The sequence below is a fragment of the Drosophila virilis genome, chromosome 3 (genome assembly GCF_030788295.1).
Source record: "Drosophila virilis strain 15010-1051.87 chromosome 3, Dvir_AGI_RSII-ME, whole genome shotgun sequence".
Classification (NCBI taxonomy): Eukaryota; Metazoa; Arthropoda; class Insecta; order Diptera; family Drosophilidae; genus Drosophila; species Drosophila virilis.
The window spans coordinates 2,656,664-2,675,682 of NC_091545.1; the positions used below are offsets into that span (position 1 = coordinate 2,656,664).

The window sequence follows — 19,019 nt, forward strand, 5'->3', positions numbered from 1 at the left end:
ATATTCATTTGGTTTAAAAAGAGAGTACATTTAGAGTACTTTAAAAGGTGCTTCTATTGTATTCGATCTAAAAAGTCTAGTATTTCATATATGTATATCTTTGTATACAAAAACTAAGAAAGCATTTTTCAACTTTTCGAATAGCTTTCGTGCCGTGATATTATTTTCTTTTCTCACCTTGTGACATCTCAGATAAGACCCCATAATTTCTCAGTAGCGGAAGATACCGTACTTAAGCTACAATCAAAATGCGATTCCGTTAATTATTTCACTTAATTGCAAAACATAAAATTATCATTAATTTTATTTTGGTATAATTACATATCTGTTTTATTGTTTACATTCATGTATGTGGTATATGCAATTCGTATTATGCTTAGTAAAATCACGCAAAGGTTTTTATTTAATTGTGTTGCCTTCAATATGAAACCTCATCAAAAATAGTTCGTCGTGAAGGGCGGGGTAAGGGGAAGTGGCAGCTTCCCTTCTAAATAATTGTTTAGACATTAAATTAATATTACGAACACGCTTAGTTTGCATTAAATAACAAATAAAAGAAGTTCTAAATATTAAAAGATTCTCAGTTTTTGTTGTCGTTCTCAGTGTATACACTTAGCAAAAATATCCCCATGAAGTGGAGTAAAATGTGTGCGCAAAATACACAATCAAAAAATCTAAAAACTTGTATTTTCCATGCAAGGCAAAGAGAATCGAGCGTAGCTAGTAAATTATTTAGTATCTAAACTGGCCCTTCTTCCCCCGCTCGTTGTGGTATACCCGCAGCGGGGAGTAGCTGCCATTGGCATTGCCATTCAGCGAGGCTCCAGCACCAGGACCAATGCCAGCACCATTGCCAGCCCCATTGCCATTGGTGGTTCCGTTTGTGCCAAAGTTCTGCGACGCTGAACCTGAGATCAGCTCCTCCGCATGCTGCGGCTTGGCAGTGCAACGTGGCGCCAAAATCAGATTATAAATCACAAAGTAGACCAGCGATATGATGCAAGCAACTATGGCGAGCCATTGGAAGCAGCACGACCAGTCTGCCAGTTTCGGATGTTTCTCATCACGAGCCAAGCCAATCAAGGCGCCAAAGCCCTTTCCTAAAAGAGAAAAGAATAAATTTTTCAATGATTATTATACATCGTGTTTTATCAAACGCACACTTATCAAATTCAAACAACTCATACTTCCCACAATCATACTCAAACTCAATACTTGAAATACTTAGTAATGGAATGACTCATTTCTCATAACTCATAACTCATTATGATCTACTTCACCTACTCCCTACTCAAAGTATTCAGTACTCAAAGTAATCACTACTCAAAATACTTTCTACTCAAAGTACTCACTATTCAAAGTACTGAATACTCACAGTACGTTTAGAACTCAATGCTCATAGTTATAAAATTAATCGTACTCAATACACATCATTCTCGCAATGATATATGCGTATAATAATCATTTTTTTCATACTCATAATACTTAAACTCGTAATACCTATACTAAGACTACACCATCATCACTCATCACACTTACATGCATACTTATATTAATAATACTCTTTGAGTATTGAATATTTTAAACCTACCTAAGCCAAAGAAGGCCAAAACAGCGATGGCCTGTCCGGTGGCAGTCAGTTTACGTGGCATAGCATGTCGCATATATAAAATAATCGTAATCCAAATCAGACCAATGACAGCCGGCTCAATGGTCTCCATGACGATGGTCAGCCAATTGGTCTGCGCATCACTGAGCGCCGTGAAACGAATGACAAAGATGGCAAAGCCGGCAATGAATATATTTGAGTGTCCGCAGTATTCGATAAATTTATCGACATTGAAGAACAGCACCAGGATAAGAATAATGCCCGAATAGCAAATGGCATTGACATCCGTGAAGGTCCAATACAGAAAACTGTGAATGCTGCTCCAGAAGGTGCCAAACAATATGGCCACCAGTGTGAGCACCACAATTTCCGGACTATACCGCCGGATGGCGGACATGGGCACCACCAGCATGCCCGTCTTGGTGTGCCACCACCATTCGGGCGGACTGAGCGGCATTTGCGAGGCTAATAGCAGCACCACAGCGCCAAGGACAAAGCAAACGATAAATATAATCAGGGCAGCCAGAGCGGCATCGTGATTAGGATGTTGCTGCATGAAGAGGAGATCCAGCGGCGAGAAGAGTATCACATAGCCAATGGCGCCCCACACATACTGTCGACACACCTCGCCTCGACCCTCCGAGGTCTCGCGCACCGCAATCACAATCGCCGTGTTGAGCAGCGTCAGACTGGCCATGGCAAAGATATCGCCCAGCAGACGAATGATCGTATAACCAATCAGAGTATCCTCCACATTGCCAGTCGTCTATGGCATAAAGGAATCTCAGCTTAGGACGTTTCTTTATCGATTCATGGAGAGGACTCACCGTGACACATTCGCTGTCAGCGAGCACACTATCCTTGCCATCGTACGCATCCACAATCATGCACTCGATAACGGGCTTGCATTCGGAGCCATTCATCAGATCCTTCATATATTTCACCTGCTGAGCGGGTATGTTGCACTGAATGCCCTCTGCAAGAAAATAAGATCAATAAGTTTATGAAATACATTTTAACTAACTGGGATCCTATTAAATGAAAGACAACTTCAATATATAATATAAATTAAAATATTAGTAAGGGCATAAAAAGAGATAGAAATAGAAGGTGGAAATAACAAGGAACTCAAAGAGAAAGGATAATATAATTATAGAATGAAGGAATATGGGATTAGAAACAGATTTATACAGATTAATACTGAAAGTACTTCCTTCTCGTGGAACTTACCCAGGGGATACTGACACCAGCCCTCAGTCTCATTGGTTTTTGTATCCGTCATCGCAGCACCCATGTCTGCGTGCACCACAATGTTGGGCGTGTCCTGGGTGTAGACATGGCAATTCTTCACAATATTCTCGCCCTTTTCGTTGCGCTCCGTTAGGCACAGATGCGGCGGCTCCACATAGACCTTCTTTGGTCCAGACTTCACCTGGCGCTTGGCACGTCCCGCCACCTCGGAACTGATCAGCTCCAGGCCGGCGCTGTCTGCGGGCAAGTCTGCCAGGTTCAACTGTCGTTTGGGTCGGTATTTTTCGGTGGTCGCACTCTCTAGATCCTCGCCGTAGTCGAATTCGGAGCTCTGCTCCGTGGATGGCGCTGCGGTGGGTACTTCGCCCAGCCAGAACTGATACATGTTCTCGTGGTTGTTGGGATTCAGGCAGCTGTACGTGCAGTGTGTCAGCTTGACGCTGCCCCTCTTGTGCTCCCAGTCGTGGCAGGTGCCATTGTTGCAAAGCTTCTGGAATATAAAGGCACCATTGCCATCGCAGCCAAAGCTCACATCCGGCTTTTGTTCCGGCTCGCGGGCCACTTCCGGTACAGCAAGCAGACAAGCATAGATCAAAGCTGTCAGCAGCAAAAAGATGGCAGTTAGCCTACGCAGCGTGCGTCCAAATCCATTCGGATTTTTGGCAGCCAAACGATCAGCCCAGGGACCAGCCACAAGCGGGCCCAATATGGACACAAACGGCGCAACAATTGAAATTGTGCGATACTCCGAGAAGTTGAGGCCCAACAGCAGTGGCTTCGTGGCATGCAAAACGTGCAGCGCGGTGAGACCTGCAGGAGATGAGCAGAAGCTTCATTAACGAAAAACCATTTGAGTTTTGTTTAATCCTGACTTACCGGTAATGATTAGAAACACCAGCAGCTTCAGGGTTATCAACGTCTTGTTGATGCGCGGACTCTGACCGCTTTTAAAGCCCATTTTGGCAGTCTATTTATGAACACTTTTTATTCCTTTCGTTTTATGGGAGTCTGTAAAGAAAGGAAAATCAAATTAATAATGCACTAATTGCTGTAGTTTCCTGTATTGCAAAATTTATAATATAAAAACAAAAAACCTGGCCTATTGTGACAAGTTTTCATCAATAAGAGTCTGAGCATGCAGCTGCCGCGCAGCACCTTGTATTGCGGTTAAATAATCTGTCCATAATGCCAAATGCAACCGCAGCAACTTGATAAAGTAAATAAACTAGCCAAATTAGTCGACTAACAAATGCCCTGTTCTTAGCTGAAAAACATCGAAATAATCTTATATTTTTAACATCTTCTTTTCTGAATAAGGCGAAATCATTTGGCAGCTCTCAATTTAATTAAAAAATGGCCGGTTATGAAATAGCCCAAACGTTAAAGCTTACATTAAACTCAATAATAATTGAAAATTGTTACTGAATTTGAACCGGCGACTGCCCGCTTGCTGGTCCGACGCTAAGTCACCTAAACCATGCAAGCTCTCAGTGCTGCATGCAGCCTCCAGATTTTGCAAAGTTCCATTTATGGGCTCAAATTCAGTCAAACAACAGGAACAAACTCCTTTATATATGTCGATATTAAAGTTTATATCTCATTCGGGGAATACCCCTATTCATAGCAATATAACAGTTCAATGCTAATCAGCGCTATCAATTGAGAATTGTTCTAGTTCTCAGCGTTCACACATAAATAGCAAACAAATACGAAGTGTGCTGCTCATCGATTTAAACATTTAACAATGTTATACATGTGTAAGTGCGTTTGTATATATATATAGACATACATGTAAACATAACTATAAACAATGCTAACGGGGTGTCAAAAATAAACAAGTGTCAATAGGCGATAGGCCACAGCAGCCGCAGCATTCATTCGCACCGTTGAATTGAAATAAAATATCACCATAATTGTATGTAACAAAAGTGATAACTTTCACCGAATCAAAGAAGATTGAATATCCTTCCATATATTTAATCTACATATATATGATTTATTAATCTATTACAAATGGATTGTAAAGAAAAATGAATGAATATTATATTATTTTATATTATATTGATCGATAGGAAAGGAGAACTAATTACCTCTCTAAATATTTAGGATATATCTATATATACAAATAAGATATATGATATATTGATATAGAAGATAAAGATTAAATACCCTATATAAAGTAAATTGTAATTGCCCGAGCTAACTTTCATTTAAGACACGACTTTTCCATCCATTTTACAACCTTACCCTTGGCATCCAGAAAATTCAAGCCCTTTTTTTGAATCTAATCTAATCCAATTTAAAGGCATTTTTAATTCTCGCTTATGAAGAACCTTAAACCGTTCGGATAGTTAGTAAATAAAGTTTTCCACTATTTTTCCGCAGTTTCGTATGAAATAGTACAAAATTGAGTTGTTGCTTGCAAAAATATATAATCACAGTGAAATTGAAGATAGCAACTTACAAATTTCAGTCAATTAAGAAAAACAGTTTCTCATGTAGAGATAAAGACTTCAGCCATATATTAATACCCTCGAGAAGAGTATCACAGCGATGAGCAGCAATTATAATAAAATATGTATATACTATGGCTGCTGCCCTAGACATAAATTTAAATTGACTGTCAACGTAATTGTCAATGTTATCGCTTTAATCATTGGCAAAGTGTAAAATAGTTGTTGTCGACGCGATAAGCATCAGCTACAAAACGAGCCCGTGGAATTGCGAGGAACTGCGGAACACTGCAACTGCAGTAAGGGAGTTGGGAGTACGCTTAATGCGGCAGCTAAGTTATCCCGCACAGTACGTTAAACCCATCAAATTGCTTTGGAATCACATAATTCATGTGAGGATGAAATGAGGTTGATGGACTGCACCCACATGGAAAGGCGAATGCCGTTGATACGACTGCAATTTGCAAAGCACTTAAGTGAAGATCTTGATTCTTTGTGATACTTTGACAATAAAATAACTGAGTGGAAATGGAAAGTGCAACTAACTGCACGCTGTGGCATTTTTTTAATACCCTCTAAATGGAGAAATGGGTAATTTTGATTGGCTTTTGATTTCACCTTCAGAACTTTCCTTTATATTTCTTACATTTCTTAACTTTGAGAAGATAAAAACATGGAATAAAGCGTCAGGAAATTGAAGATAAAACCAAGATTATTTGCATATTAAGAAAATATACTGGAAATATTATAATGATCACACAATAAGCACAAAAGTTACAGGGTATTGAAAGGTCGCATGCTGAGCTGTTGTCCATGCAAATGCGCAGAACACAAACAAGATTTGTAGCCTTACGAATAGTACAACGTTTATATATTGTGTTTAACAGGCGGTTGGACAATGCCTAAACCGGTTGTTAAAGTTGTCAGCCAGTAATTACATCACCACAGAGCAGACCGGCCCCAAAAGAGCTGGCGCAGTGTGAAGAGCAGTGGGAGGAAGACTACGCGCTTGGATTACTACGCCCCCAGTGCCAGGCCAGGCTAGTCAGCCAGCCGATAACGAGGGCTGGGCAGATGGGCACGAGCAAAACATCTGTTACATTTCAAAAACAAAAACTTTACACCAAGTTAATTTTAAAAGAGATCTTTCAAAACAATTTACCAACGAATTCGAAGGCCGCATCTCGAGTTGTGTTTAACCTAAGTAAAATTTATGGACTTCAAGTGTAAAGCCCTGACGTGAGCTAATCAATAATGTGTGAAGAATGGATAGATTAATCAAGTACAATATGGACAAGATGTAAACAGAGAGACCACCATAAATAAAATATTTATTACAAGCAAGACGAAGAATAGAGCGTTCTGGTTCGACCAGGAAATACCCTGCTGCTCGCGACGAACCAATCTAAAGTACATAATACAGAAAACTGAAGCCAAGACGAAGACGAAGAAGGTTCTTTTTCTCCAAAACTATCAAAGACTCATTCTTCAATAACATCGGTGCTCACAGTCCAATCTTTATGAAATTTGCAGGGCATAAAGATGACACTTATCTTAAATATGAACATATGTCGAAGATCAAATATTAAAAGTTACCTCGCAGTTACCTTCCGAGCACAGCTTATAGGTATAATTAATAGGTATACAGAAGCAGGCGCAGTTAGCTTTGTCTGCGCTAGTTGAATCTAGCTTTTGTTTGACTATTTCTAAACAAACAATGGCAGAGGTAAGCCACAAACAGCTATTAAAAAGTTGCTGGCGCTTATGAAAAAAAAACAAAAAATAAATAATCTACAAACTGAATCAACATAATGATGACGCATTACATGCACGCACACAGCCAAATCTGAGCCCAGCTCCAAACCCCTGAGCGCCCACTCGAAAAAAATGATATAAATCAAGAGTGCTCCAGTTGGGAGTGCCAGACTAGGAGACACCCTGAGCGAAGTGTCGAGCTGCCATTGCAAGCACTCTAGCTTCTTTCTATACACAGATAAACACACAGTCTGAGGCACGCACGCTCTGCTGCTTCTTTTCCATCCACTCCATAGGAAATTCTATCTTAAATAACTCGGGTGTCTATTGTGAGTTCTTTATGAAATTTTCAGGACATAAATATGACACGCTGATGTGTGTGAATACCAAAGCCCAAGACTTTAGCACACAAAAATTTTGAGAAATCGACTAGGCGGATTTACTTTCGATTCTCAAGTCTGTAGCTCCTTAAGTCTGAGATCGAGTTAGCAGTTGCATATGCGGACCAGAAATATATGTCTGAAGCCTTGTTCTGCCTGTTACACACACACACCACAAAACCATAATACCCTCTTCAAGCATTTTCAATGTGTTCAGGGTATAAAAACAAAGCTTGGTACTCGTAATTATGCAAACCCAACCAAAAGTAGAAATTTGATTACGAGATAAGCTCAAAAGCACAATTAGTATTGGGCTACCTATATAGCTTGTGTTTGTGTTTTCCTATATAAGTAGTTACTGTCCAAACAGATTCTTTTGCAAGCGTCTGTGAGTTTTTGCCTAGAGAGACAGACAGACGTCAGCTGGTTGCCAAACATCTTTTCACACCTCTGTGGGTAGCTCGGTAATTGCAGTTGCAGTGTTTTTTTTTTTTGTTTTTGTCTGTCGCCTGCGCCAACGTCGTTCACTATGTGGGTCAATTGGCTTCTTTTTTATTTATTTGTTTATTTTTTTTTTTTTGTGTGTGCTTTTTGGGGCTTGCCCCCAGACAGCGTGTTGCATGGCAAGCCGACGTTTAATTATGCGTAACGTGTCAACGGAAATCAATGGATGAAAAACGTAAAAAAAAAACAAAACAAATGCAACTGACGTTCACTTCAAAATTTATGAATGAATAAAATCCATGATCTGGTCACACTGTACCGCAGCTTTAATAAGCATAACAAATTGTGTGAGCGTTCGATTATTTTTGTGCTATTTGAATAACGCCCATATCTTAAAAATTTGTATACAAAAAGCGAGCGTGGACTCAACTCAACAATAGTAGAAAAAAATCTCTGCTTTTATGCAAGTTAACTTATAGTAAATACTTCAATTGACTATTGTTAAACCCACATAAGTGCGACAATAGATGCTAACAATAGTCGATGAACCACAAACTTTAAGCTACATTTGTATCTTGACTAAATGGCATACCCTATGAGCAGCAAATGGTTATTTAGTGGGTATAAAATAAAATGACCTAAGACAAGCCAAATTATGGAAACTTTCGGTTAACTTGGCTCTATAAGATAACTATTTCCCATTTTAACAAAACTTTGAGAACCACATGGAATCAAGCACAAAAATCTCTGTAGAGTTCTGTTTTGAGTCTGGATTAAGTTTTATTTATTTATTCAATTGGAGCCAAGCGCCAAGGCTGTTCGATGAGACTAGACTCTCTTGCAGCGCTAGCTACAGGGTATTTGCTAGTTGAGCATCGTCTCGTTTATTGTTTTATATCGCGTACTTGTTTCAAATTCGCGCAAGCTTTAACTAAACCAAACAAAATGTTAATTTCATGTTGAGCACACACACAATTCAATGCGTTGATTTGTACTTTGATTTACTGTCCGTTTCGGATTCATTTGTTTTGCTTTCGGAGCGTAGCCCCGTCTGACATTTTGGCGGCAACTTTGACATTTAAATTGGGCGCCGTCACGCCCCAAGGAAAGACAGCAAGCAAATAGATAAATAGATAGAACAGCTGCTGCCGCTGGCTAATGCCAAACATAATTTGGAATTACGCAATATCAATACATCTTCGGTTCTGTTTGCGCCTCTGATGTACGTGTCATAAGATACTATAGACTTTTCGTACATATAGAACGTTTGGTTGTTTTTACAATATTGCCTCGGCACGCCTCAACGAATTGTACGCCCAAATGCGAGTCTGAGTGGAGGCAGTGAACGCTTTGTGGTTTGTTTACACATTCAGCACGTAGTATGGCATTATTTTATTGGACATATTTTTATTGCACCAGCGACCCACAAAATCAAACGACCCGATACCGCAAAGGTGTCGCTACTGTGTGTTATTCATGAATGAGACACTCAACTGGAACCTACCGCAGCGTCTAGTTAATAAAGACGTCCATTTCCGTTAATATTTATGAATGATTCTTCTATTAAATCAACTACTTATACCCTGGACCCAAGAAAAGTGAGTAAAAGGGGTATCCTGTTTTTCTGCAGAAGAAAGACACTCGGCCCCCAACATAACCTTGTCGTGTCTGTTTGACTAAGCTAAAAACTAAATATTTGAAATATATATTATCCCAAGTTTTTCTCGATACCCCCATCTATATGCATGATGGACCTGGTTATTTTAAGCATTACTCGAAAATTACGAGTGCTTAATATGCAAATCTTGTTATATGGTAACTCGTGAAGTGTTCACAGATCAAAAATATTTTTAATAGCACTTCATTTAGGGTATCGCTTAGTCGGATCGCTCGCTGCTTGTCACATGTGTCCTTAGCTATTAAGATATTTGTAAGCAAATCAGTTATGAGTGGGATTTATGATTCACTCGCTACTCACTTGCTACTCAGTTGTTATTCAAACAAGCTGACAACCTTTAGATGTCTTTGGCTTTGCCTTATATACACAATGCATACCTGTACACACACCCTAAACACACACGGTCATCGCACACAAATTAAAAATTATTTAGTAACATTTCGTTTTCATTTTAGCTTAAATGCACTCTATAAAAACATTTGCCTGAATTATGTTCATTGTGTAGCACGCCCCTGGGAGGGCACACGCAATCCCGGCCAGGCATTTCCCCCACCCAAGCGCTGAATCACCTACATATATGCGGCTGCATAGTTGAGGGTTGTTGCGATTGTGTTTCGTGTTTGTTGCCGGCTAATTAATTAGAAGAAATGACCAGAAATTGGGTCAAACAACACACACAAAAACGCAAGTGGCAAGTGCAAGTGGATAAAGTTTTTTATGGGGCGGTGCCTCTTAAACGGGTTGAAATATATTCCAAATATTTTCTGATAGCGAAATTCCTTCTACAAATTGTCACAATCCAAAATAGAAAATCGCTTCTATATATAAATAAAGCAATTGCTTGAAACACATCTATTGTGGGCCAAGCAATATGAAAATTAGCTTCAAAAGTAATTAAATTAGAAGACTTGTCTCATTTGGAAGAATTTCTACAAAACTTTTATAGGCCAAGCAATGTGTGAATTTACTTTAAAAATAAGTAAATAAATTAATAATATACAAATTGTGTCAGTTGAAAATCGAAAAAAAGCTATTCTTTTATATATAAACAAAACTTTTTCTATACACAAGCCTTTTTGGCCTACAATAAATAAATGTTTGGTTAAATCAATAGACAAACAAATTCTATTAGCAGGTATTTATATATATGCTAATATATATATATATATATATATATATATATATATATACAAATATGGGTAGGTGCGGGGAGAGGTGCAGCATGCCACTTGTTGCACTTTGTTTACAATTCTTTCCGATCGCACGGTCGGCGTTCGGCTAAAGATGAAAAGCACACTCACACACACACACACTCTCACGCACACACACACACACGCACGGAACAGTTAAAAGCGATTGCAACAAATTCTTTTATTTATAATTTACATTAGGCACTGGGCAACGCGAGCGCCATTAAACTGTCCGAAATTTATTTCAACCTCAATTTGCTGATGGCATGACCCCACAGACGACGACGACGACGTCGACGCACAGCCACACTGAGCCACATTCGTATGTGGACCAATGTGTCGATGACATCATTCGGTTTGGACTGTCTCCGACGCGCGTCGCCGCGTTTTTGACGCAATCTTTTTTCTGTCGGGCGGGGGTAGGATCTATATTTACAAAAACAAAAAAAAAAGCAACAACAGCATGATCTAGCTAGACTCTATAATTTATTTAGATTTCGGCACTAAACATGTGTGTTGCACAAACTTTGACCAGAGTTTCAAAAGTGCATATATTTACGATATTATAAAGCCATGCACATAATTCCACATCATATGTACCAAAAACAAAAATTGAACAAACAAAACATTTATGTAAATATTTTGTATAAAGCATAAACTACTTGGATAATTTATTTTCATAGACTACAGTTCTTATTATACAGCTCTCCTTTTGGTATTATGGATTACCTTCTCTTAACTCGAGTAACTTCATTGCTTATACAATTTTCAGTGCTCAAATATGGCATAGATAAGTGCATATATACCAGAACCCAATGATCTACCTTAAGGAATCATGTTTTCTCAATAACAGAATAAAGCACTAGCTCCTTTTGGAGAATATTTTTGTAATTGAAATGTCGGTCTTTAGCTTTTATGGATCATTTCCGAGATCGATACGTTTCCATGGAAAGATAGACAGATAAACCTATTATTCCCATAAATAGGCAGACAGATAAACCCATTATTATATATATAGTACGCTCTTTAGGTATTTTTTATTGGCTAATTGGTACAAAAATAGTACAACTATTGCTCGACTCGGCCAGGCACTTTATGTTCTTCTAATGATCACACTTCTGAACACACACTGTATAGAAATGAAGATATTATTTATTTTTTGAGAAATTTGGCAATTAAGATCTCAGCATTTAGCCATTTACAGTGCCGAATTTATTGCTTCATTCATTAAAATTAATGTTAAGCGTTATTATGAACCCATTCAAAATGAGCAAGAAGGGGTAGAATATATTTGTGGAAATGAAGTATATTTATTCTTGATCAGCACCAATAACTAAGTCGATCTAGACATCCGTTTGTTCCTCCGTCCTTCTGTCCGTATAAACTTTAGAGCTAGACACTTGACATTTTGAACTTTGATCCATCTAGTACCCGCGCAGTATCTTCAATAATCGATAACTTGCCCCATTTTCAAGCAATCGATAAAAATCGAAATATGGAAATCGTGCGAGTTGAGCAAATCTCTTAGGTTTTAAGAGCTGGAATCAACAAATTTTACGTATAGCTTATGGAATAGTTTATACAGATCAAGTATCTTCCTCCTCCCTCCCTTTCTAGGATAAGCTCCATTTGTTATAAGTAGAAGAAAGTTCTGGGTATTCCCTAGTCAGGCACTCCCGATTAGAGCACTCTTACTTGTTCTTTTGTTCAATTTCACAAATTTTGAAGATATGTAAAACTGAGCAATGGCGTTTGAGCTTTTCAATGAAACTGTAAATAGAAACTATATACTCTGTGTGTGTGTGTGTGTGTCTATATACTAAGTAACACCTGCTATGAGCTCACAGTTATGATATCACTGCGGCGTATTGACTCGAAAGAGCTCAAAGGCATTGCATACATAAATGTGATATTTGCATATAACCTCGCTCGATTCGCCGCCGTTTGGAATGCAATTGGAACGTGTCGAAAGTGCAGCGGCTAAATGCAGCTTTCTATCGAGCGAAACTCCAAATATGTAGGCGAGTATTTTGCAACTTGGTTAATTAAATGGTTATTGCTCAATTGCGAAGTAATTAGGCACATTTCGTTAATTGGCCTATTGCCGAAAAAAAAATAAATAAATGGGCAATCGATGCCTTATTAAGTGAACCCACACACAGACACAATTAGAAATCAAAGTCAAGACTTGGGCCACGACCAACAGCCAAAGTCAACGTTAATGTTGCTTGGCTTTGAGCCAAGTCACGCAGTGCCTAAAAACTTGATTGCCAATGCAACAGCAACAACAATAATGACAACAACAGCAACAACAACAAGACGCAGACAAATGCAATTCGCATAACCGGCCTCTAAAGAGCGCCAATCTTTAGCTTGAAATGCACCACAAGCAAGAATATCTGAGCATAAGCTGCACAACAACAACAAAAAAAATAAATAAATAAAAGAAAAAAGATACAAAGATACATTTGTAGCTACAACTTAGCTTTGACGTTGACTGTCACTCAAAGCCAATAAACAGGAAATCGTCTCGACTGCAACTCGAGCCCAACCATTGCCCATGTTCTCAATAATTCACAAGAGTTGGCAGCTCCTCGCCGACTTAAAGACTTCAATTGCAGATGCTGCGCTGCTGACATGTCTGGCACATTGAAAAAATGGACTTTCGGACATGGCCTGACATTGAATCCGTCAGCAATTTAACTGCCAGAGCTGACAATTTGATACTCGAGGATTGTCAAAGGCACAGAATCAAAACAGAATAGGCAAAAGTTTGCCCTAGTTTCTGGCCCGCCAAAAAAAAAAAAAAAAAAACGCTTCGCGAGGAGACAGTCAGATTTTCCCCCTAGCTGTATCTGTAAGATACTTACAGATTGTTTTTAGCTTTGCTTATTTTTTCTTTCTTTCGCTTTGCTTTTTGTAGCTGTGACAGCATCTCTGAGTCATCGAATTCTTTAGCATGAGGCTGCATGACACACATGCAAAAATTATGTATTACAAGATTCGTCACAATTTATGAACACATATACATGCTATCTATAGTTAGATCAAGAAATATGAAGTAATATAGCTACCCAGCTGATGCTTGTGAGTGTGTGAGTAGCTGATAATTTGGAACAAATTATGGGATAAGAGATATCCATGTGGAATGTTTGGGCAATATATAAAGGTACAATTGGGAAATGTGCAGAAACTCCTTTTTCCAAATAGATAGCTCAGAATTAAAATGAACAATTATCTATTAGATTTACGATATCATATCATATTTGCATCGAATGCTGTAGAGAAAATCGTTCAAAAAGAAGTTTTCTTTTTGTTTTTAAACATTTCTCAATCACACTATTAGAAGAATCGGTCGAAAAGTAGTTTTGTTATAGCAAGCTTTTGAGCTATTACGAGCTTTACTATTCTTCTCGAAAATTTGCACAGCTATAACTCGTATATATTTTTCGTGTTTCTTTCTTGTTTTGCATAAAAATCAAAAGCTTGGTAAATTTTATTATGCCATAATCTTTCAACGCAGATTCAGAGTTCAAGATATGAGCTCAAAAGCGAAAAGAAATCGTGGCTGGCTTCACAGACATGCAGACACATGCAGACACATGCAGACACATGCAGACATACATATTTGCTTAAGACTTATAACATTGCCCTCTTTATACAATATTATTCGTTATGTTATATAGAATATTTGGAAGCCCAAATAAATCCATAAGCATATTAACATATGCAGCCCATTTACTGAATGTGCCAACAGATGTGCCGGGTCGGATAATGATAATGTTCGAGACTCTGTTCCAATTATAAGTAAATCTGAGGCAAGATCAGAAAATATATATATACATATACATATATAAATTGTGTGTATACAGCTGACATAATTGGACTGAACTAATGTTGGCCAAAAAAAAAAAAATGGAAAGAGTTTGCTCCGCGGATTAGTTCATTAATGAGACGCGAATATGATGTCATAGGCGGCGGATACACTCCGACGCTTCGCGTTTCGTTGCGTCTTTTTGTGATTTAAATTTCATTATTATCTTATTTTTTTTTTTTTTTTTTTGTTGTATTTATTTTGTTCATTTCATTTTATGCCTGACTCCGCTTGGCAGACCCTCTACCGTCCACCCGTCGCTTAGGCTCCATTGTTAGAATGTCTGTTGCCGGTTTGAGCTTCGCAAAGTTGTTTGTCTGGTTTCTGTTCGGTTAGCTCTTGATAAAGTCGCTGCCAATTCAAGTTCAAGCTTACGTTTCAGTTCAAGAAATATACGTATATACACAGTTTTTGTCTAATGTCTTAAAGTATTTTGTGCTACGATCTTGAGGGTGGTTGTTGGATTGTCTTGCGCCTAAGGGTGATTCTCGACACATTCTTGTTCGGCCACGGGGTGGTTTCTATTCCAGCCTAGCAAATAATTCGTGTCGCATTTATTTGCCGTGTGCTGCGTAGATTTTGGGTTCTATATTTATTAATGGCACGCCTTGTGTATAAGTATTTTATTGCCGGCTTTCTCTTCGGGGTTCAGTGAGAGCCGCAGAGGGCCAGGAAAAGGGTTGATTGTTGCCACCTTTGTTTTTTTTTTGTGCCTTTTGTGAAGAGAGAATTAGCCATGGGCCGAGGATTATAAAATATTTGTATAGCAAAAACAAAAGAATCCTGAGTTATATTTTTTTCAGAGAGAATGAGAGATTTTTAAGATCTTATCCGAATATCTATTGTGATAAGTTGAAAAGTTAACAAGCAAAAGAGAAATCTTTTTATATAGTCTACTCTCATGAAACAACCCCCTTGATTGTCTTGTCCCACTTTCAGAAAAGTTTGACTCGTCAGACCCACAAACCCATTTCGCATTTTGCATAAAGGGGCAGTCACAGGTTCGCCTCAGCCAGAAACTATGTCATAGAGCACCATGTGGCAAGGTTATAGTAGAGCAATCATCGTATTCTGGTGCGATGACAACATCGACGTCATCGGCGCAAAATAAAGTGGTATAAAAATCAAATAAAATGCTGTATTGGGCTGCTCGACTAGTATATACCCTGTAGCCAAGATTAAAGATGTGTTTACAATAGAAAGTTCGCTTAGAACAGATAAAGCTAGTACCAATTCTATAAAACTCAAATAATAATGCTGTTCTGGAGGCTGCTCGATTCACATATACCCTGTAGCCAAATTAAAGATATGTTTAAAATATAAATTTCGTATGAAACATAAATATAGTTAAAAATTTATAGAAATCAAATAAAAATGCTACAACTGAGGCTCCTCGACTAACATATACCCTGTAACCAAGATTAAACATTTCTTAAAAATATAGCTTTTATATTGGGTACGTAGATATGATTAAATTTCTGTTGCTCTACTTGAGGCCAGTCGACTAAAAAATTGGATATCATATATTTGTTTATATTTTGTACTGCATGCCAATAGTCAGAATACAATGTCAGCCATTTACAGGGTATTATTTGAGTAGAATTGGTGTCGTCCTTGGCAGGATTGCGTAACTTTGTCCTGGTCGTTTGCCCCGGTGCCTGTCACACGCAGTATTTAATGTTCTGCAATTAGTTACCAAGGTTACCCAACTGCCACATACCCTACAACCACCCACCGGCCCTGTGTGCCTGCCTGCCCCTCTACCCTTGCATTATCCTTGCGTCAATTGAGTTTCGCTTTTGGCGCGCTTGGCTAATTTAATTACTCGGCCAAATGGTGTGGAAAATGTTAAAAGCAGCGACAAAGTGAGTTTGTGGTGAACAGCGGGGAGAGGAAGTTGCTACCAATTGCCGGTTGCAGAGTGTAGAGTGTAGGGTGTAGGGTGTAGGGTGAAGGGTGCAGGGTGGAGGAGTGCAAGGGTGCACTTTACAATTTTCCCATGGCTCTGGCGCCGAGCAGTCGCCACACAAATTGCACTTTTCATTGCGTAAAACCGGGAGAGTTGTAAAAAAAACACTATACTAGAAGTATATACAGGTTAATGTACCATATACATATAGTTTTCATTGATTTTTATGCCCTGTTGCTGGGAGTAGAAGTTGAAAGGGTTGTATGATATGGAAGCATATTTCTTCTTAATATGATCTTCAAATATTCAAGACTTCATGTCGATTAGCATATATCACTGACAACTTAACTTTATATTGAGTATTCTACTTCTTCAGGAAGACCCAGAATATTTGACCGGTAATCAGTTTTAACATTCTTTACAGGGCATCTCGTAGTCGCGCCAGCTTAACTCTCGCATTCAGACTTGTTTTGTTTGTTGCTCTCAATTGAGCTGATGACTTCATTTCCATGTCTTTCACATGCGATTTTTTACTTTGTTCTACTATTTGGTTTTACTCGTGGACTGTATTGAATATCCTTGAAGCGAATGCAACATGCGAATGGAGCCGAATCGGAACTCCCCCCTCGCTCCGCTGGTTCCAGCGCCTTGCCGTGTGCGTGTCCTCTGCGGAAACGGGTTTTGGGTTAGGTTTGGAGTTTTTTCCGTTTTGTGCCTTTTTAGCTTTAGTTTTCGCTTTTAATAACATTCGAAATGAATATGACATCACAATTTTTGAGTGGGTTTTCGATTGTGACTCAATGTGCGTCTTTTTTGATACAAATGTGTTTGAATAGACTTTGGGAGAGGCCACACTTGGTAATTTGGCAGCCGTGTGGTCTGTTCCAAGATCATAAAATCTATATATGAGCTCGACTCGAGTCTGCGCTCAAATCAAACAGAAAGGTGTGAACCAGGTGTGTGATCTCATAGACTATAAGAACAAGAGCACTCTCTGTGTCTCTTATACCATAAACGGATCAAGCTTTGGGAAACTTGTCGATTCTATAATCCGTAACCCCCGCCAAAAGACAATCATGGGCTAAAAAACCAGAGTTAAGCCCAAATCAAAGTTATTTATCAATTACAGGGTATCAACTAGCACAGCATTCTCAACTTAAACACATTTTAAGTAAATTTACAAAATCTATCAAAACCAGAACTGAAAACATTTCCAAAATTTCGTTATATACTTCTATATAATTTTCAAATATCCGTTTCAAATAAAATTCTTTTGTATCCGGCAATTTGAGAAATTCTTCACATTATATTCAGCGTCAAATTGTTTAATTTCAACGTTTATATGCTAATTAAAATTGAAATTGAAATTGCAAAATTGATTTTATTTATAATTTCTATTTATACAAGCCCATTTTGATATTAATATTGATTTAAGAGCACAAACTGCGAAAAAAGCACGCACAAATTTTCAAAACTGTTTCAGTATCCGCACAAATGTCGCAAGAAATGCGTGTTCAAAATTTTTAAAAATTTGATTTTGTTTTTTTTTTTTTTGATTTTTTTGTAGCTAAAATATTTGAATTCAACACGAAGCAGACGACGAAGTGGAACTATAAAAACAACAAGAAGAAGAAGAAGAAATGCTATCAAAGCCAAAATACACCGCACTGTATATTGATATACGTTAAAACTACAAAAATAAATTTCGAAAAAGCCAAAAACAAAACAATGGGCAAAACAGAAATCACAAAACTATAAAAAACCGAAGCAACAACAACAAACAGCGCAAAGCTCGCGTCGCGCGGTGTTTTCAAAAAAGCGTTTTTTTTTTTGTATATATATATATATATATTTTTTTTTGGTGTTTTTTTTTTTGTTTTTGTTTTTGTGTTTTTATGTGTACATTTTACGGTTGTGTTTTTGGTTTTTGGCGGCAGCTGAAGCCAAAACGTTGCCTCGTCGTGGCCAATGCTCGCTAATTGTTTTTTTTTCGTTCGCGTTCCGCGTGCGCGTTCCCAACGCTTCGCCGTTCGAGTGAAAACTAAACGAAGCGCGCGAGCAGCCAAGCAAAAGCAAGCGATTGTCGCTGACACCACCACAACCACAGCAGCAGCAGCAGCAGCAGCACCAACAACAACAACAACACAAGAACAAGCAGCGGCACGTCCAGCTGTTTTGGTCTTTGGTCTACTGTGCTCATGCGGTTGGTGGGCAATGCTGCTTAAGTATAAGCGTAAGTATAAGAGAGAACGCGAAAGAGAGCGCGCGCAAAGCTACAGCTAACTGTTAATGTGTAGCCGACTTTGCGGCGGTGTTGAGAGCAGTATAAGAACTGCGAAAGCTTAGCTCTCTTTTGGGCTGTTGAAAGCGGCGCAGCGCGTAATTATAATTTGGATTACCTTTTTATAAGCTGATCTTAATTGTTCAGTTTTCTTCGGTATGCCGAAGTTTCAATACCCTTGCGGACATGCGGCAG

The 19,019-nt window shown here is 38.5% G+C and overlaps 2 protein-coding genes across 2 annotated transcripts in view; one reads left to right on the top strand and one right to left on the bottom strand.

The window, feature by feature from the left end:
- The window catches only part of GluRIB (Glutamate receptor IB), a 164,325-nt gene extending 145,963 nt beyond the window's left edge, over positions 1-18,362 (top strand). The window contains exon 20 of the mRNA XM_002046125.4: positions 18,111-18,362. The gene's annotated coding sequence lies outside the window, so the exon portion shown is untranslated. The remainder of the gene's footprint in view (positions 1-18,110) is intronic.
- SP1173 (major facilitator superfamily domain-containing protein SP1173) lies at positions 386-18,590 on the bottom strand. Its single transcript, XM_002046128.4, has 6 exons — positions 18,447-18,590; positions 3,737-3,868; positions 2,840-3,670; positions 2,437-2,585; positions 1,592-2,375; positions 386-1,100 (listed from the first exon to the last, which is right to left on the bottom strand). The coding sequence occupies exons 2-6, from the start codon at positions 3,816-3,818 to the stop codon at positions 733-735; spliced, it is 2,214 nt and encodes a 737-aa protein (XP_002046164.1). The 5' UTR covers positions 3,819-3,868; positions 18,447-18,590; the 3' UTR covers positions 386-732.
- Between the last annotated feature and the right edge of the window lie 429 nt (positions 18,591-19,019).

Bases quoted from the DNA above. Each gene is read 5' to 3' on its own strand.
- SP1173 (XM_002046128.4), bottom strand. From the start codon at position 3,818: ATGGGCTTTAAAAGCGGTCAGAGTCCGCGCATCAACAAGACGTTGATA. The intron at 3,671-3,736 runs GTAAGTCAGGAT...CATCTCCTGCAG, and splicing joins GGTGTTTCTAATCATTACCG to GTCTCACCGCGCTGCACGTT. The intron at 2,376-2,436 runs GTGAGTCCTCTC...TTTATGCCATAG, and splicing joins CTGACAGCGAATGTGTCACG to ACGACTGGCAATGTGGAGGA.